This window comes from Eleginops maclovinus, chromosome 17 (genome assembly GCF_036324505.1).
Source record: "Eleginops maclovinus isolate JMC-PN-2008 ecotype Puerto Natales chromosome 17, JC_Emac_rtc_rv5, whole genome shotgun sequence".
NCBI classification, from domain to species: Eukaryota; Metazoa; Chordata; class Actinopteri; order Perciformes; family Eleginopidae; genus Eleginops; species Eleginops maclovinus.
In genome coordinates, this window is record NC_086365.1 from 16,998,890 (window position 1) to 17,019,053 (window position 20,164).

General features: G+C 41.7%; 2 protein-coding genes and 2 non-coding genes across 4 annotated transcripts; 3 read left to right on the top strand and 1 right to left on the bottom strand.

The window, feature by feature from the left end:
- Window positions 1-527: 527 nt before the first annotated feature.
- Window positions 528-14,872, bottom strand: xpot (exportin, tRNA (nuclear export receptor for tRNAs)). The gene is made up of 25 exons (XM_063905937.1): window positions 14,740-14,872; window positions 11,887-12,033; window positions 11,058-11,140; window positions 10,922-10,978; window positions 10,754-10,823; window positions 10,156-10,374; window positions 9,895-10,079; window positions 9,501-9,669; window positions 8,858-9,094; window positions 8,619-8,657; window positions 8,473-8,535; window positions 8,265-8,389; window positions 8,028-8,172; window positions 7,802-7,921; window positions 7,154-7,248; window positions 6,881-6,950; window positions 6,570-6,808; window positions 5,678-5,963; window positions 5,406-5,595; window positions 4,850-4,966; window positions 4,659-4,774; window positions 3,838-3,885; window positions 3,672-3,743; window positions 3,420-3,476; window positions 528-3,340 (listed from the first exon to the last, which is right to left on the bottom strand). The coding sequence occupies exons 2-25, from the start codon at window positions 11,971-11,973 to the stop codon at window positions 3,314-3,316; spliced, it is 2,916 nt and encodes a 971-aa protein (XP_063762007.1). The 5' UTR covers window positions 11,974-12,033; window positions 14,740-14,872; the 3' UTR covers window positions 528-3,313.
- Window positions 14,873-15,889: 1,017 nt separating this feature from the next.
- rpl18a (ribosomal protein L18a) lies at window positions 15,890-19,486 on the top strand. The gene is made up of 5 exons (XM_063906023.1): window positions 15,890-15,987; window positions 17,500-17,679; window positions 18,572-18,701; window positions 19,139-19,248; window positions 19,351-19,486. The coding sequence occupies exons 1-5, from the start codon at window positions 15,970-15,972 to the stop codon at window positions 19,441-19,443; spliced, it is 531 nt and encodes a 176-aa protein (XP_063762093.1). The 5' UTR covers window positions 15,890-15,969; the 3' UTR covers window positions 19,444-19,486.
- Window positions 17,297-17,422, top strand: LOC134879570 (small nucleolar RNA SNORA68). Its single transcript, XR_010167855.1, has one exon. It is a non-coding gene; the product is annotated as a small nucleolar RNA SNORA68 (small nucleolar RNA).
- Window positions 18,357-18,482, top strand: LOC134879569 (small nucleolar RNA SNORA68). The gene has a single exon (XR_010167854.1). It is a non-coding gene; the product is annotated as a small nucleolar RNA SNORA68 (small nucleolar RNA).
- Window positions 19,487-20,164: the final 678 nt, after the last annotated feature.

Below are 20,164 nucleotides of genomic sequence, written 5' to 3' on the forward strand. Positions count from 1 at the left end.
TCCTTTATTTTATTCAATCGTTTGATTTATAATTAAAATGCCGTTAATTGGCTTTAAATTAGGATAAAACTGACAACTTTCTTTGTTAGCGATTTTTAATACTGCATAAAACAAGTTTTGGTTTATATTTTGGGATGGTTTAAGAATATTTAGAAAATGTTTTACAATAAATAAAACAGGATCATTTCAAACAGTAAGGACATTTAAATAGAGACTTCTGAGCAGGAAAGCAGAAGATAGATCACAAACTGAATTAAATGTGATAAACTACGTTACAAAACCACCCTAAATGTTCATTGTTTGCCTCTACGGTAACAAAAGGCCAATAAATATTACTGTAGTTCATTTAGAAATGTCCAGTTTCTTCATATTAATTATTGACAATAAAAGGAGACAAACTGGGAGATAATCAGTGAATGAATCGTGTTTTTATTCACTGAGTGTTTCATATAAAGCGGTAGCAATTCTACCCGGCAACCTGCATGACTTCTTCTGATCCCAAACATTCTCAAATAAATGACTCAGGATTATTTGATGATCATTTAACACTTTATTGGTTCTCACAGAAGCTCTCTTTTCTCTTCATCAAAACAAAACAACATTTCACCGTCAACGAACAAATCCATCGTTCCGGCGACGCTTCCTAATAACCCTCCAGCCGGGACCGAAATCACTCGTAGCTCCAACAACCGTTTTAGTTTCGACACGTCCTCAAAACACCCGTGAACACTTCGACAAGGAGGGTTATTGAAGGTAGGAGAGAGGGGGGGTTAGATTACCAGGAGAAACTCGACTAAAATGTGAGTATTTGTCTACTTCCCCCCCCCCCCCAGATCTGTAGTTCATTATCCTATTACCTCGCTACGTTTTCGTAACTTCAACTCCGAAAAACTGCTAACAAAATTCAGTTCTAGACGATTTACAGCAAAAGCAAAAATAAGACAAAATAAATCCCCTCCAAGTTTCTGCTTAATTGGTTTTTCTGCATACTGCCTGTGCCGTACTGCTGCTGCGATCGGTCGACCACTTAGAGATGTCCCGCCCCTTAACCTGTGACAGAGCGCTAGCCAATAGGAGCGCGAGTGACGTCCCTATGTTCAATTATTCAGTATTTATCCAGATGTTGTTCTGTTTACAATTATTTTCAGGAAAATGTTTAATATTCTAAACATTTCTCAAGAAAAACTATCAAAAATATTTATTCAAACTTGGATTTCCTTCATTTTTCTCTAAATTACGATCTTCAGGCACTTTCTCCGGGAGGTTTGTTGCATCACTTTGGGCGAAACCCATTTCTTTTAAAGCTAAAACAAAAAACAGGAATGCAGCGACCATCAAAGAAACAGCAAAGCAAGGCGTCGCAACATCCCAAAGTGTAAAGCAGAAGATCTAACTTTTCTTCCTCTTCAGTTTGAAGTATCGCGGTGAAGCGTTGCATAATTACTTTGTCCTTCGAGTATAAAACTAATTGAGCTGCTTCTTCTTCTTCTGTACATGGGGAACGTTTGTTTACATTATCAGCTGTACAGTCATGAGGTTCTGGGTCTCTATGGAAGCTCTTTATTGCCAAGAGGAATTTTAAAAAATGATAAAATGTAAGAAATGATAAAAACATAAATGGCATTTTTAGATCATTTTAGAATTATGACTTTTATTTAGGCAAAAATTCAAATGATATTTATTTATAAGTGAGTTTAACTTTCACTTTAATTCCAAATGATGATCCAATGATGATATTTAGTAGAAAAAGAAATAATCAAAAATATGAATTTAGTCCCAATAAATTAGACTTTAGTAAAAATGATAAGATCCTTAAATATGAAAAGGATTAGAATTAAAATCAAATACTTATTATAGGAGGAGCTTTTCACTCGTATTAATTACAAATAAGGAACTCTGAAGTTCATTAAAGTCCAGAGCTTTAACTTCTCATCATTTCTATATTATTTATGATTTCTCAGTTTTATCATTTTTTATTTTCTGGCACGAATCATCTTCCATATTTGAATCCAGATGAAATTGAAGGTTAACAAACTGAAAAACTAAACCTTTATTTACATTTTTTAACATCTTATTCTCTTATTTACAGTGGGGGGGGGGGGGGGGGGTCTGATCAGGAACATGGAGAGTGGTTTTAGATTTTATTGGCTTTTTTTTAAACACGGAGACGAAGCAGAGCGAGCGTTTTCACTTCAAACCTAAAAATCCATTCCTAAAAATAAAATAATTCAGCCCTTTATTTTCTGTCCGTTCTGCGGCGGCAGCAGCGCCGTGAAATGATGAGATTTGATTCCTAAGGAGAGGTGGGCCTGCAGAAAGCTTTCGAGGTTTCAGTATTTAATAAAGTATTCTAAGTCTTAGATTCACCGTAACAGCTATGGAGGCAAATTAGTGCCTTAGTGGGTTCAATACAAATATGGAGCCAAAGAGGGGAATAACATTCTGAGAAAAACTGGAAAACCCTCTGAGGTTTATCTGTGGAAATAAATCACAATTTTGCCAAATTGTGTTAAATTCTCTGAGATACAAATCGAGAATTAATGACATTTTTTTCTTACATTCCTGATTTTTCTCCCAGTAAATTGAACCCTTAGGTTTTTGAGAATATTCTTTACTAACTACCAAGTTATTTTTGGAGAATATTCAAGTTTCTTTTGATGTAAATCAGATTTCTTTTCAAATGGGAGATCTTTCCTTACTGAATAGAGAATATTGAGTTTCTTTTATTCAACATTTAATTTAAGAAAGGGACAATTTGTACATTTTTCTTCTGGTAATGAAATGTGTTCTTCTTTTAAAACTGCTTCTTTTATTCCACAAAATCTCAGATTGTATAATGAGAATCACTATTTTAAAACTCTCAAGAAACACATTTTCCTTCTAAAAATCTCCTTCAGTCTCTAACCTCCTCAGAATATTCCCTCCCTCCGGCAGCTCCACATTGTATTTATTTTCCTCACAACATCTTCAATACGTCGCCTCAGTTTCTCTAACAGGAGGACGAACAGTGGAGCTTCTGTCAGATATTTTTACCAAAACTTTTCCGTGCTGCTGCGTCCTTCGTAGCTTCCATAGGTCCGTTTCCTCTCTAACGTCTGATCATCGTCCCTCGTTACCGTCTCTCGTTATCGTGACTTGTAGTCGTCGTGGACAGCTCGTCTGCGGAGGGTTCGTCCGTCCTGCGAGCCGCGTCCACTTTAAGTGCAAAAGCAGCTCCTATGCTAAGGTCTTTTATTTTGTAGTGAGCGGCACGTTCGACCACTTCCTGTCACGAGTCCTTTTCAGTCCAAAGTGAACTTCCAGTTTTTATTTCCTACAGCTTCGCTCGCTGGAAGAATGCCTGCGGAGAGGAAACAGGAGTTTAATAAAGAATAAAACAATAAAAACAAGCTTTATTTATCATGTAAAACCTGCCGTACCTTGATGTAGTTCTTCAGGACTTTGACGTCCGGCTGCTGAAGCACCTGACAGAGCTCCTGGAAAATAAAGCCAACATTTTACAGGTGAACGGACAAACTACCGGCACTAAATGTTTGTTTCTGTTCATTTAATGTTGAAAATAGGACGTTTGTAAGTCAGCTTGTGAGATTTAGCAGGTAAAAAGTATATCTAATGACATCAGACGTCAGCATTAGACCGAGCTCCTCTCCTTCAGCAGCTGATGAACTCACCTGTGAGATCTCCGGAGCGACCTGCAGGGAGGGCAGATACTCCTGCTGCAGGAACTGGATAAACTCCGGACCCTGAGACACAGAATATTACTCAGATGTAAGGATGACTTTAATAAAGTGAGAATATTTCTGCAGTATTTCTCTGGAGTAACGGAACCGTTCTGACCCGTTTGAGATGAATGGTTTTCAGCGTGACCGCGCACTCCGACAGCGTCTGGAAGAAGAGACGTGTTAATGAAGAGTTCAAATCCTGGGTTTTTAGCAGGGAAGACGTGGACTTCAAGAGGTAAGATAATTGAACAAATACAAGAGAAAACCCCTTAAATATTCTCTCAAATCTAGCTGGAAAATTCACGAGAAAAATGTAATTAAAAGTGAGAGTGGGAAAAATGTTCATGTTTCCTAACATTAAGAGATTATTTAGAGTGGTTTTTTATTTGCTTGTATTTTTTTTAAACGTGTTTCATTAATTTTAGGAATAATTGCCAAAAAAATGGAATATTTTAGGATTTTCTTTGAAAAACAATGTTTTTCAAAGTGTTTTCAGAAATGCAGGCGGTACATCTTTCAGAGTGAATTACATTCAATTAGATGTAATTCACTCTGAAATGTGCAGGTTTTTAATTTAAAGCATGATTAGATTTTTCATGAGAATCGAGTAGTGATTAAAGATGATGATGATGATGATGATGATGATGATGATGCAAATTGCAAGAAACACTATTTTATATTTCCTGAAATTAAAGTGGTAAGAGGACATTTTAAATTGAGAGAAGAACAAAGTTGATCAGCTTCTGAAATCTTATTTCTCATTTTATAATTTAGATGTTTTTCTTATTTCATGAAATCGGAGAAAAATAGAAATTGTGAAAAACATTGGATGTAAGAAAGGGAAAAGAGGGAAAATGAAAGACAGAAAGAGGTCAAATGTAAAAGTGTAAAACATGGTATATTTTCAAGGAACACTGAATGTATTTGGACCCTCACCAGCACGGTCTGAGCGTCCGAGAGGTCGAAGGTGGGTTTGAGCGGAGCCAGGAAGCAGGCGGGAACGATGTGTTTGTAGATGAAGTCGGGGAATCCCACCATGCCGTCTTTCCCTCCTGCAGCAGAACACTGAGGTTAGAAACCCAGAGACAGAACATCATTTCTGCTCATTAATGCAGAGCCTCTCTCACCCCACAGCTCCACCAGCTTGGACAGGATGATGAAGCAGGTCTTCTGGGCGATCGGGTCGGGGAAGTCCACGGCGCCCTGGATGATGGTGAACACGACGCGCTCAATGTTCTCCGCTCCTGGAGGATATAGAAACATTCAGACGGTTAATAACCGGTTTAAACACACAGGCATCAGGAAAAGAAAGTGTGCAGCTGGTTAGCTTAGCTTAGCATAAAGACTGGAAACGGAGGGAAACTGCTAGCATGGCTCTCTACTCACACACTCAGCTCCAGGTACACACACTCACACACTCAGCTCCAGGTACACACACTCACACACTCAGCTCCAGGTACACACACTCACACACTCACACACTCAGTTCCAGGTACACACACTCACACACTCAGCTCCAGGTACACACACTCACACACTTAGCTCCAGGTACACACACTCACACACTCAGCTCCAGGTACACACACACTCAGCTCCAGGTACACACACACTCAGCTCCAGGTACACACACACTCAGCTCCAGGTACACACACTCAGGTGATAAAGAAGTGAAGCAGCACTGACCCTGGTTGGCCATGACCTCGTTCATGCCGCTGGCGGCCACCGTCTGGATGAAGGTGAAGTAGCTCCTCCTCAGCATCTGCTTCTCCAGCACTGCTGTCTGGTCGTTCTCCTCCGCTGGCCGACCCAACACCTCGAAGATGGCCAGAACCAGGGGCATGAACACCTGCTGCAGGAAGGGGGAGACCTGCCTCTGCAGAGGGGGGACAGCATCAGTATCACGTGAGGGTCAGTCAGGGTCAGCATCAGATTGGGGGGGTTCCTCCGGACCGTACCTTGAACTTGGCGGTGATCTGGGAGATGAGCGGGATGAACTCCTGCAGGTCTTTGGCCTCGCAGTCCTTCAGCATATGCTCGGAGGCGCTGGGGATGAAGGGCAGCACCTCCTCCTCCATGCAGATGATCATGCGGTGCAGGAAGGAGCGCACGGCGCTGCGCAGCGGGCCCCTCTGCAGCGGCACGCTGAGGGCCGGCAGGAAGGTCTGCAGGCAGCAGCGGTACACCTCGGTGCAGCCGCACTGCTTCACCGTCTGCTTGTTGCTGAACGCTTTGCTGGTTCGGCTGGAGAGACGAGAGAGAGGCAATAAATTCAGCCTCAGGGTTCAAAGTGTCTTCAACACTGAGAAATCCCAGCGATATGTTTACAGGGGTTTTGGTTTGAATGTGAGTAACAATGTGCTTGTTTGTTTTATGAAGTTATAATAGGATGATTATTTAAGGGTTAGGTTTTTTAGATTTCTCTGAAATTTAACAGATTATTTAGCGATGCAAAAAAAATGAATTGCTAGAATTCTTTGAATGTTTTAAGAGGTAAATTAAAGAAAACAAATGTAGATTTCTTTTTCAAATTTCATAATTTGTCATTTTTAGAGAGAACAAATGCAAGAAACCTTTTATGGTTTTTATTTCAAGAATGTTTTAATAAATACATCTTTTTTTAAAGTAACATTAGACTATTTTTTTCTGGAACCTAAATTGTAAATTAACAAGATTATTATTATTTTTTTATTTAGAGAATTATTTTTATGTCATTAAATTTGACAAGAAAAAACTAAAAATTCTGATTTAAAAAATATTGTGAGTGAGTCTTGATGTGTAATGCCTGCTGGGACCGGTTCCCCATCAGAAGGATCCCCAGTATAACCCCCCGCCCCCCTGGTTCCTGACCTGGCGAACCCCACGGCATGGCTGAGGCAGTCTCCGATGGCGGCCTGCGTCTCCTGCTCGCTCTCCTGGGACAGCTTGCTGAGCAGCAGGTTGAAGGCGTCCATCAGCGGCTGCAGGAGGCTCCTCATCATCACCGTCTTCCTCTCCACGGGACTCTCCCCGTGAACGATCAGCACCCCCGCCGCCTCGAACATAAACAGCTGGTCGTCGCTGGTGAGCAGCGCCGGGAACCCGTTCTCCTTCAGGAACAATAGATACATATTAATAAACTTTAAGACAGAGTTCCATTGTGTTGAAGAGGAGTCTCTTACAGGAGGAGCGAGCTCCAGCAGGTCCTGGATCCTCGTCAGCACGTCCTCGATGAACACGTTCATGTGTTTACTGTCAACACAAACATCACTTAGGCTAAATAACCAAGAACTGCTTACAAATGACATATTCATTACAAAAAAGGTCAGGAATATCCTCTGAGACGCAGGTGGTAAAGGACAAGAAAAACTGACTGAATTTTAAAGGGTCATTTTACAAGAAACATAAAAAAAGTTGCGAGAAACAAAATGTGACGAAAATGAAGGCGAGCTCACTGCAGCGTCTTGATGAACCTGGAGAACAGGTAGGCGACTCGGCTGCGGACTTTAGGGCTGCTGTGCCTCAGGCCTCTCTGGTCCAGAAACGCCATCTGACAATGAACGCAGCACGGGTTACTCCCACAGGAAACACATTATCAACCCAGAGAGAGGCAGAGAGAGAGGCAGAGAGAGAGAGGCAGAGACAGAGAGAGAGAGGCAGAGAGAGAGAGAGAGAGAGAGAGAGAGAGGCAGAGAGAGAGAGAGAGAGAGAGAGAGAGAGGTAGAGAGAGAGAGAGAGAGAGAAGAGAGAGAGAGGCAGAGAGAGAGGCAGAGAGAGAGAGAGAGAAAGAGAGAGAGAGGCAGAGAGAGAGAGAGGGAGAGAGAGAGAGAGACAGACAGAGACAGAGAGAGACCGAGACAGAAAGAGACAGAGACAGAGACAGAGAGAGAGAGAGACAGAGAGAGAGATAGACAGAGACAGACAGAGACAGAGAGACAGAGAGAGAGAGAGAGACAGAGACAGAGACAGAGACAGAGAGGCAGAGACAGAGAGAGAGAAAGAGAGAGAGAGGCAGAGAGAGACAGAGAGAGAGAGGTAGAGAGAGAGAGACAGAGACAGAGACAGACAGAGACAGACAGAGACAGAGACAGAGAGAGTCTCACCAGGACGATGGGGATGTGCTGCGGCTCCACCAGGAAGAACTTGTCGTATCTGCTGACCGTCTCGAAGAACTCCAGAGAGACGGAGCTGTGCTGGTAGCTGCTGACCCCGCACGACACCAGCTGAGGGAAGAGCAGACGTTTGAGCTCAGAGACATCCTGAAGACAGCGGCTCTACATCCTGCAGAGACAGCGGCTCTACATCCAGAGACACAGTATAAAGACTGACCGTCCTCATCATGTCCTGCAGGGCGCTGGTCTTGGTCGAGTCTCCGCAGAAGTGAGCTCCATGTGAGGCGGGCAGCGCCTCCCCCAGCATGTAGAGCAGCCGGACCGCCACCTCCACCTCCATGAAGGAGGCCGTCTGCCAGCTCCTGAAACACAAACACAAACACACACACACTCTGCAGTGAGCACAGCAGCAGCAGGCGCTCCTCTACAGGGATAGTGAAGGAGTGTCTCTCACTGCATGGTGCTGTTGAAGACTCTGCGCACGGCCTCCAGCAGCAGCTCTGGAGAGACCTGAGCCAGACGGTCCAACAGCATCTTCAGCTGCTTCCTGTACTCCACAAACATCGCCTCATCCTCGCCCTGACGGAGGAACAACAAGTACAAGTTATAAATAAATAAACCCTCTCCCTGACCCAGGACAGACCGAGAGTAGACCCTCTCACCTCGTTCTCAAAGTTGTACTCGTCGTCGTACGTCAGCTTCTTCATCACAGCCAGTAGGATGGCCTGAGGAGAGACGCAGACGTTTAGAGATCATAATCCCAATCAAACCATTAAACATCTGTAATATAAAACACAATCAGACTCACCTCCAGGTTTGCTTTCTGCTGGTCTGTCAGCTGGGGGAGCTGCAGGATCAACACACACACATTACAAATATATTCTATTTTAGCTTAGAATTTACTTTATAGACATTTTATTTCCAGCCTCTGATCGGAGGAGCTGCTGCCTCTGATCGGAGGAGCTGCTGCCTCTGATCGGAGGAGCTGCTGCCTCTGATCGGAGCAGCTGCTGCCTCTGATCGGAGGAGCCCTCCCGGCTGTCTCACCTGTTTGAGGACGTGCAGGTACTCGTAGCAGAAGCCCACGATGTTGGCGGAGATGTCGTCGTCCTCGTGCACCAGCAGCTGCAGCAGCAGCGGCACCTTGCTCTCCAGAGCTTGCAGCGCCTCCGCCGCCTCCTTCACGTTCCCGCTCTTAGAGAGCTTACTCCAGCTGAGCACCAGACTCTGACCCATCCCATTCACCAGCCGGGAAAACTTTGCCAGGAAGTCCACGTCCTCCTCCTGAGAGAGGGGGACGTGGACTTCAGAAAATACTTTTTTCCAAAAATATCCGAAAACATTTCGGAACTTTTTGCTTTTTTCAGAAAATATTGAGAAAATGTATTTTGTTTAAATTCTTTGAATATTTTGGGGAAATGTTACATGAAAAAAAATGATAAGATGTCAGAAAAAATATACTTTCTATTCTCTGAATTTATTATTAAAACGCCACTTTAATTACAAAACATATAGAAATTCGAGCTTTCCGTTTTCTTCGTAAATTTACCACAAACCAAACAAGTCATCCATTTTATGGTGGAATTACCACTCAGATTTTTCCAAAACTCTCATTCTTTAATATTATATGAGGTGGTGAATTGAAGAACTGTTATACACATAATGTAATATTAATATTGAGAGGCGTTACCTGCTCCACGTTGAAGAAGCCCGCAGACTGCAGCACCTGACACAGAGACTCCACCAGCTTGATTTTATCCGCCGGGTCCATCCCTTTGTTGATGATCTCAAACAGGCAGTCACAGGCCTCCTCACGCAGCTCCTCCACAGACATCTGGCTCAGCAGCAGGTTCACAAACCTGGGACACAAAACACCTTTAGTATCAATTTCTGAACAAAATTTGACCTTTAATTGAATTCTGTTTATTCCTATTTGAACTCTAATTCCTTTATTCACTTTTTCTCACTCATTTTTTTATTATTTGATCCTCATTTTATTCTCATTTGTTATCTAGAGTGTGTAGATGGTCGGTAAGGCTGTGTATCTACAGGAATATGAAGGTATTTAAACAGATCAGACGTACCGGTCGTTGGCGATGAGGTTGAGGTCGATCCAGGACACGAAAGCCCCCACCACCTCCAGACACTGGCAGGTGATCTCGGGGTGCGACTGCTGGTACGTCTGCAGGATCTGGAACCAGGACTCCACCAGCGTGGGGATGCACTGCTCCCGCATCTGGTCCTTGATCAGGGTGTTCCTGCGGATATCCTGGGGGGAGAATCAACCCCGTTAACCAGGAAGACACAGTTTAGGAGGAGTTCCAGGTACGTTAGCGGGCTCTTACGTCCGGCAGGTGCAGGATGTCGCGGTCCACCACCTCCCCGTCGATGGCCATGAGGGTCCGCAGGTAGACGTCGACGCCGCAGGGGTTCAGGCCCACCAGCGTCAGGATGTCGAAGAAGAACTTGGGCCACAGCGTCAGGTACTCCATGACGAAGGTGAGGGCGAACACCTGAGCCGCCTTGTTCCTGATGAAGGGCTTCTCCGGCTCCGCGTTCATCAGCTGCTCAAACACAATAACTTACATTTAATATAAATATATTTCATACATGATGTGGGAAAATAACTGAATAAATAAAAGTTGTTTTTAAGAATCCAGAAATATTTAGAAGATGTCTGAAAAATGTTTGAAAACTAACTAAATGTTTCTTGAGAGAGTGTAAAACATGTCTGGAAAACATAATCTCACATTTGTGTGAAGAAATCTGAAAAATGTTGGACCAATAACAGAATCATTTTCGGAAGAAATGTAAAAAAAATGGTTTCAAAATCATGAAAAATATCTCATAAAAACTTTTAAATAAACAAAATATGAAATGATTTTAGAAAACTGTATTTTAAAAAGTGAAAGATCTCTGACCCCTGAGAAGGTTATTTTGTACCTGATTCTGCAGCCACTTCATGAGCGTCTCTCTGATGAGCTGCTGCTGAACCGCACTCAGACCGGCGTGTCTGCAACACAAACAACACAATGTAGACAAACAAAAACACACATCCATGATTCTGCAGAACCTCCTCCTCCTCCTCCTCCTCCTCCTCCTCCTCCTCACCTGAACCGGATCTGATGCTCTAGCACTTGGAAGCAGAAGAACTTCACGTGGTCGTCACTGGAACAGATAAACATGTTAAAACACCATAAACTACATACTGTATATCAATGTTCAAGGTGTGTGTGTGGGGACTCACTGATAGATGCCTTTAGCCAGGGCCTCAGCACAAACCTCCCACCCGTCCTGAGACTCCTTCAGCTGCTCAAAGTACGCCATGGCCTACACACACACACACACACACACACACACACACACACACACACACACACACACACACACACACACTAAACTGTAACAGCAGCATAAGGCAGCCTGTCCCTTGAAGAGCAAGTATAACGACGGCCTCTCAAGAACACTGAAGGGTGGATTTAATTTACCGATCCTGCAGACACCCGCTACACGGGGCAGAAGTCCTGCAGCATGCAGCAGCAGCTCCTCACAAAGGAGAGGAGAGGAGAGGAGAGAGACCCCCCCCCCCCTCACTGTCACTGTTCTAATCCTTCAAAATGATGCACTGACTTCAGATTTGGTCCGTCAGATTTAAAAACAACGACGCGACTTCTCCCGGTCACGTAGCAAAACATAAACATGGGTGACGTCACCTTATTCACCGATGGTGGTAAATAGGGCTAACATCGGCCGGTGTATGGGTGAGCCATCGGCCGGTGTATGGGTGAGCCATCGGCCGGTGTATGGGTGAGCCATCGGCCGGTGTATCGGCGCATTCCTATACAATATCATTACACTTTGTCTAACCCTAACCTAGAGGAGCAACAGTTTGAGTCAGAGAAAGTATACTACTGATCGACTCAGTCACAAAACAATATCCGGAAAAAAGTGCAATCCCCCCCCCCCGGGTCTGTAGCTGGTGTTAGTTTATGTTATAATGGGGGGTCTCCTCACCCTGTGTCTGTAGCTGTGCTGGGTTAGTGTTAGTTTATGTTATAATGGGGGGGTCTCCTCACCCTGTGTCTGTAGGGGGCGTCGGCGTTGGGGTTGAGCCCCAGCAGGGCCTGCTCGTCCATGATCACACAGACAGACTGGCAGGCCATCCAGCGTTAGCTTAGCTTCAGATCAGTGCTCTCTGCTGCAGGACGCCAGCTCGCTCTCATCTGGGGGGGGGGGGGGGAGAGAGAGAGAGAGAGAGAGAGAGAGAGAGAGAGGCTGGGTATCAGGAAGGTAATCTGAATACAGGTGAGCTGACGTAGGTAAGAGTCATCAGCAGCGTCAGGTTAGTTTAGATACCTGAAATATTACAAATCAACACCACAGCTAATGTTGGTTTTCACCTGTTTCTACTTTAAAGAGTCCTCTCCTGCTGATGTTCAGGTGTATATCAGTATGTAGTGTCTCTACTTTAAAGAGTCCTCTCCTGCTGATGTTCAGGTGTATATCAGTATGTAGAGTCTCTACTTTAAAGAGTCCTCTCCTGCTGATGTTCAGGTGTATATCAGTATGTAGAGTCTCTACTTTAAAGAGTCCTCTCCTGCTGATGTTCAGGTGTATATCAGTATGTAGTGTCTCTACTTTAAAGAGTCCTCTCCTGCTGATGTTCAGGTGTATATCAGTATGTAGTGTCTCTACTTTAAAGAGTCCTCTCCTGCTGATGTTCAGGTGTATATCAGTATGTAGTGTCTCTACTTTAAAGAGTCCTCTCCTGCTGATGTTCAGGTGTATATCAGTATGTAGAGTCTCTACTTTAAAGAGTCCTCTCCTGCTGATGTTCAGGTGTATATCAGTATGTAGAGTCTCTACTTTAAAGAGTCCTCTCCTGCTGATGTTCAGGTGTATATCAGTATGTAGAGTCTCTACTTTAAAGAGTCCTCTCCTGCTGATGTTCAGGTGTATATCAGTATGTAGAGTCTCTACTTTAAAGAGTCCTCTCCTGCTGATGTTCAGGTGTATATCAGTGTGTAGAGTCTCTACTTTAAAGAGTCCTCTCCTGCTGATGTTCAGGTGTATATCAGTATGTAGTGTCTCTACTTTAAAGAGTCCTCTCCTGCTGATGTTCAGGTGTATATCAGTATGTAGCGTCTCTACTTTAAAGAGTCCTCTCCTGCTGATGTTCAGGTGTATATCAGTATGTAGCGTCTCTACTTTAAAGAGTCCTCTCCTGCTGATGTTCAGGTGTATATCAGTATGTAGTGTCTCTACTTTAAAGAGTCCTCTCCTGTTGATGTTCAGGTGTATATCAGTATGTAGAGTCTCTACTTTAAAGAGTCCTCTCCTGCTGATGTTCAGGTGTATATCAGTATGTAGAGTCTCTACTTTAAAGAGTCCTCTCCTGCTGATGTTCAGGATTCTCAACCTTGAACATCAACTAGAGTAGAACATCTTAAAGCCTGTGAGTGAATCATTAATCTAATCAATGTACAGGTGTTATCTCTCTTTTAAATCGTGATAGTCGTGTTTGCCTCCACAGGGAGTGTTTGGAAATATGAGAATAACAGAGAGTACATTTCATTATAGATGTCCTATTAAGCACTTATGGTATCAACACCATAATATTGTCTATTTATACATATTTATGGATATCCTGACAGCTTTTACTAAATAAAACTAGGCCTTGATTTGTTGTTGTTGTTGTTTTGGGATTATTTATTGTCTTATTAGTATATGAAGTTTGTTGGAAGAAGAGCTTCTGCGACAGCGAGTATGGATCCTAATCAATGGAATAAAATCTGGACCCAGAGTCAATAATAAAGATTACTATTATGACTTCTTCCCTAAATGATGCAACACAGAGTCAACACCTCCACGTCTCGTGTACAGTGTCAACAACAACAGTAAAAGCACACACACTGGACAGTTATAATACTTAATAGTAAGTTGTGTTTTCATAAATATATCACAGTAGAAGTCTTGTGTCTTTACTAAATAGAACTCGGCCTGTGTTGATGTGATTATCTACTGTCACGTATATTTAATGATCTATCCTGATCAATAATATTTATAAAAAGGTGTTTATTTTACACTAATATCTACTTAGCATTATTTTGTGTATTTAGAGGATATCCTGACAGCTCATCCTCCATACATGATGCAACACACAGTCAACACTTTGACACTTCATATAACATTTCAAGACACTAACAGTTTCTGATTTGACTAAATAAACGAGGCCGTGTGTTGTTGTTGTTGTTGTTGTTGTTGTGTTTAAGTGATATATCCTTTGTGTATATCATGTTAAGTTTGTTGTGGATCCCTGAAGGAAAGCTGCTGCTTCTACTACAGCAAATGGGCATCCTGATGTACAAAGTAGGTATAGAAATGTGTATTTTGAACACTAATATCTACTTTCAGCCGCATTATTTTGTGCATTTATATATATTTATAGTGGATATCCTGACAGTATATCCTCCCTACATGATGCAACACAGAGTCAACACCTCCATGTCTCGTTAACAGTGTCAACAACAACAATAAACACGCACATACTGAACATATCATGGGCTAGGTGTGTATAAATGTTACCTTGGCTGTGGATCCTCAATAAGTTGCAATGCTAACATGCTAACACGCTAACAACTTCACATTTAAAATAGCTGCTAACTCAAGCTAGCATTAGCAATATAGCTTTGAGACTTAATAAATTAAACACTTTTAACGAACACTAAAACACCAGTCATCCCCGGAGCAGCTTTTGTAACATTAATGCTGATAAATCAGGATAAATTAAATAAGTTTAGATGTGTTTTTTATGTTAGTTTGTCAGGTAACGTTTACCTAAAGAACATTTCGCGATGACAAACTGACGTGAGCCGCTTTTAACCGACATTGACACGTTAATAACAGAGAGTACATTAGAGGAAACTCACCTTAATTAAAACGGAATTGATAAACGTGTTTTCTCCCCACGTCAGCTCATCGTGGAGCCGCAGAGAATCATCCAGAAATCTGCTGCATGTCGTTGGACTGAGAGGAGCGGCGTGTCCGTCCGTTAACATCCGGGTCACACAGGAAGAGGTACGGCACTTAACATGCAAAGCGTGGCCGTGAGATATCGATCAATATGAAGAGAGCAATATGTATTTTCATTTAAAAAACAATATGTTTACCACGGTTACAGTTATTTGTTGTTGTTATTTTTAAGAGGTACATAGCGTAACTGTACATATATTAATAACATAATATTTTAACCACAGTAATTTTATATTATATATGTGTACATTATATGTGATATTAAGAGTTTGTTATAATATTTATTTATTTAATTGTATCTAAAGTAGCCGTCAAAATATTAATAACAAATAATATTATTTTTTCAGATATATTTTAAAGACTTCTTTTCTGTTCTTCTATTTTTACTTTTTATTTTCTCTAATTTAATTTATTTGTTATTCTTTTTAGGAAGAGATAAGGAGCAGTCAAAAATATTTAAAATATCTAATATTTATTTTTTATATTTCACCCAAAGATACACTATCTTATTGATGAATAAATTATAAATTATATTTGGCGAATGTAGGGTGGTGGGGGGTATTATTATTATTATTATTATTATTATTATTATTATTATTATTATTATTCTCTTTTAATTTAATGTATTACTTAATTTTTTAGGAAGACATCCGTAGCAGATTAAAAATATTAATACAAAAAATATACATATTTTGTATATTTCAACCACAGTTATATTATATTATATTTTTTAGAAATGATATGTGATATTAAGCGAATCAATGTTATTCGTTTATGTTTTTGAGAAGTCAAATGTTTTGTTAGTGACTGTTAAGACTGAGACTGAAGTTAGTTTCCGATTCGTACGAACAAAATAATATATAATTTGTGGTTTATTTAAAATTAAAATCGTCATTTAGTAAACGTGAATATTCATAAAATAAATAAACAATGTTTATAAAACAAGTACAAGTTCGTGTTGTGTTTAAATTATTATTATAAAATATAATATAATACATATTTTAAAAGTAAAAAGACGAATATGAGTCCCCGGATGTCCCGCCTCATCCCGCCTCTCGGTCCATATGACGTCACCAGGCTCCTCCTTGCAGCTTCCTCTTTTCCCGTGGCAGTGACAGACTGACACCATGAAGGCGTCCGGCACAGTACGTAAAACCTTTAAAATACTCATTTAAACCCGAAACACACGGGGTACATCAACCGATGTCACTTTATAACGTTGCATGTGTCAGATTTATGTATTAACATTTAGGTCAAATCCAGAATTTAGTAGTGTTTTCAGTGTTTTTCTACCCGGTCTGAGGGTACAACATGGCGGCTGTTGGACCATGTGGAGACCAACAGTTAGAAATGAGACTCCGTTAGAAATCACAAATAATCACCAAATAAACAACACAATTTAAACATCCTTATCAGGGTGGTATGTGCGTTAATTGCCAGTTAATACCTCGCTTGATTTGTTTGTAGTCTTGCCATCTATCCAAGTTGAAAGCTACTTTAAAGCTAATGCTAACGTGTTTTCTTGAGTCCAATGAAAGCTAACGAATGCTAACTGCTAACGTGGTGCTAATGTGTTTCCTCCGCAACGTGGGATTAGCATCTAGCTGTCTCTGTCTCTCTAAATGAGTTGCTTGTATTTTAAAGGTGTTTGAAATTGATGCCCGTGTATTTAAAGTATATACAGTTTTAAATGAGCATCACTCCTGTCGTAAATGGCAAGGCTAGTTTGAAGTGTCTACTAGTTTCTGCGGAATTCCTAATGCTAACATGCTAGCTCCAATTGTAAATCAGATTAAAGTTTCCACATGCAAGGAATTTGCTTTGATTAATGGTGGTGCAAACATAATCAAGAGGAAATGCGTTATAAGATAGTCAAAATTTTAACCTCTTATAAAATGACGCTTTAGCATTAAAGAGTAAGTATTTGCGAATCTAAATAAAGGTTAATACAATAGTCACAACATAAATGCTCTGTGCTTTTTTAGGTGAACAACACATGCATATCAATAACCAATTAAAATCCAACATGTTTTTAACGGTACATCAAAGAAGTGCCTGTGTGACTCAATATTACAGTCGTTATATTGTTATGGTACAAAACTTTACAGATCTGTGATACTTGAGACAGTGTAAAGGAATAGTGCGATAATGTAGAAAAATATGTAAACATGCCATGATAAGCCTCAAAATATACATATTATAATTATACAAGTAACTGGAGCTAATGTAAAAGGCAAGGGAAATTGGTTAGAGTGGAATTACAGGGGTTGAAACCTCATGGAAAATCAATGTGATCCTCGTTAAAAAGTGTGTTGTACAATAAACCATGTTTTACATTCATGAACTTGTATGCATAGCTTTAGTAAGTGCTACACAGGGATGGAAGAGTGTTGACTGTCTCTTGATCCTAAAAAGGTCTCCACTAAATCCTCATTTGATAATGTATGTTAAAGTTATGCACCCAAACCCAAAGGCCATATCAGTGTGATATGATTTTGTCTGGCGTGCAAACAGGAATTGATCCTTGTCGCCTTTCTTGAGCTGCCGTGCCTCTGAAAGTGAATCCAAGGAGCTACACATCTGTGCGGTGTTGTTATATATGTATTCAAAGTGATTCTACACGGCTCCTCACCCTCTCTCTCTCTCTCTCTCTGAAGCTTCGGGAGTACAAAGTCGTCGGGCGGCTGCTGCCCTCGGCTAAGAACCCGGCCCCCCCGCTGTACCGCATGAGGATCTTCGCCCCAAACCATGTGGTGGCCAAGTCCAGGTTCTGGTACTTCGTGTCTCAGCTGAGGAAGATGAAGAAGGCGTCCGGAGAGACAGTCTACTGTGGACTGGTAACGACACACACACACCTTTCACACTCAGTCTTAGTCAGAACCATCCTGTGGATTGTATTAGACAGTGGAAATGTATGAAGGTACATGGCAGCCCCTGCTAAAATCCACATAAATATCATCCTGCAGCTGTAATCATGAAACTATGTAATACAGGCGTGCATCCCACAATACACGTCTTGAGAGGAAGTGCAGTCTTGTTTCTTCTCAGCCTTAATCGGTCACTATAGCCGCTCTCTAACTTTGTTTTTGCAGTTTACTAATCAATGATCACTAAACTGTGACCAGGTATGAGAGACGAGTCTGTCAATATTGATAAGGAATCACCAAATTGGGCTGTTAAAACCAGGTGTTTCTAGCGGAATATAGCAGAGTGATACTGTGGTGCTGAATACTGCGACAGTAACGTAATCGTCCTCCAGCTGTCTTCTGCCTCTGGGCAGGAAACGTTTAGAAGTTGAATTATTTTTCAATTTAGCTTTCATCCTCAAAGCCATGTCACTCAGTTGCATGCTTATGGCACCTATGCCGGTACCGACCCGCCTGCTCAGTGTTTATGGATATTTTACCGGACTCTACAGGCTCTGGTCAAAGTCTGGTAAAAACAGCCTCATGGAAACACTGGCACACATTAAAACACAGATGAAATGTGTCTTTATTTATTCAAATGTTGTAAATATGCACCCAAACCCAAAGGCCATATCAGTGTGATATGATTTTGTCTGGCGTGCAAACAGGAAGTGATCCTTGTCGCCTTTCTGGAGCTGCCGTGCCTCTGAAAGTGAATCCAAGGAGCTACAAAGAAACTGCCGGGACTGTTAACACCCGTCAGACCTCTGTGTGTGCGCGCAGTCTCTCTGTGTTTGTAATTAATAATGTGTGTTTGCTCCAGGTCCATGAGAAGACTCCTCAGAAGGTGAAGAACTTTGGTATCTGGCTGCGTTACGACTCTCGCAGCGGAACACACAACATGTACCGCGAGTACAGAGACCTGACCACATCTGGAGCCGTGACCCAGTGCTGTGAGTTTCACACACGCACACACCATCACACAGCAGGCTGCAGGGTAACCTGCGGCAGTAAACGGAGCATCAGGGGTTTAGATGTGGCCACTGTTAGGTTCAGACTGGACTTGTGTAGCTTGCAAAGGTAACTTGAGTGTCAGAAATGGGTTCAGCCTCCTAAAGAAACTCTGAAACCACCTCAGAATGGTCCAAATCAGCCGAGCAGATGCTGAACTGTCTTCCACGCTATGCTAATTTACATAAATGCTAAACATGCTGGTTGGCATCTGGGAGTCTCTGAATGCTGGGAACCCTGCTGTACATTTCTATCATTAGGCTCTTAACATTTCCCCATTAAAAAGCTGCATGAGGGAGTCCTGAAATATACAGACTTTATAGCCCAGCGTTGGTTCTCCCCCTGTACTGACCATCCCGTCCCCCCTCTTCTTCCTCAGACCGGGATATGGGCGCTCGTCATCGTGCTCGCGCTCACTCCATCCAGATCATGAAGGTCCAAATAATCGCTGCCAACAAATGTCGCAGACCGGCCATCAAGCAGTTCCACGTACGTATTCAGCCTCACACCCCGCCACAATAAAAGCCCGACTCCTCCTCCTCTCAGACGTGATGTTTGTAAGATTATTGAATATGTTCCTTTGTGTTTCAGGACTCTAAGATCAAGTTCCCCCTGCCGCACCGCGTCTTGCGCCGCCAGCACAAACCCCGCTTCACCACCAAGAGACCCAACACCTTCTTCTAAACGTTTACTGAGGGAAGAATAAAAGATCTGATCGTGGAAACAACCCCGTCTCTGTCTTTATTTTGTATGTCCTACACAATATATAAGCAGGGTTAATAACTATACCTGTATTTTTTATATATATACTTAAAAGTACAGTCCGATGCGTTTGAAGGACCTTAATATACTCTTGTTGTATTTTCAACAGAGTTTGTATAAAATCCTGATTAAAAACCTACAGTAAACTACATTCGATGCTGTGGGTTTGTATTCAATCATTTTCCTGCTGTGTATGAGCCTCTCAAAGGCTTCTCACACAAACAGCTTCATCAGAAACAGCAACGGTTAGCGGAGGAAGAATAGGACTGCACAAATATAAAAATAAAACTGCTTTAAGGTAACTATAACATAAATATAGCAACATTTACATGGAAGTTCAGGTATACCTGTAGAAATTGAAATGTGCAGGAAAGATAAGCTCTGGACCTGTAGGATCTCTCCTCCAATGGGAGGGCTGACAGCAGCTGTCTCAACCAATCAGTGATGAGCTGAGCTTTACCTTCTGATTTAATTTAGAAAAACAATAAAGCTTTATTTTCCAGTGTTTTACCAGGCATCAAACATCAACATTTAACGTGTTTTAATATCTGTTTCCGTTAAAATGCAGGTTTTTCATCTACATAAATCCATGTCTAAATCCAGAACCATTGTTAAACTCTCTTAATCTGTACCATATTAAACT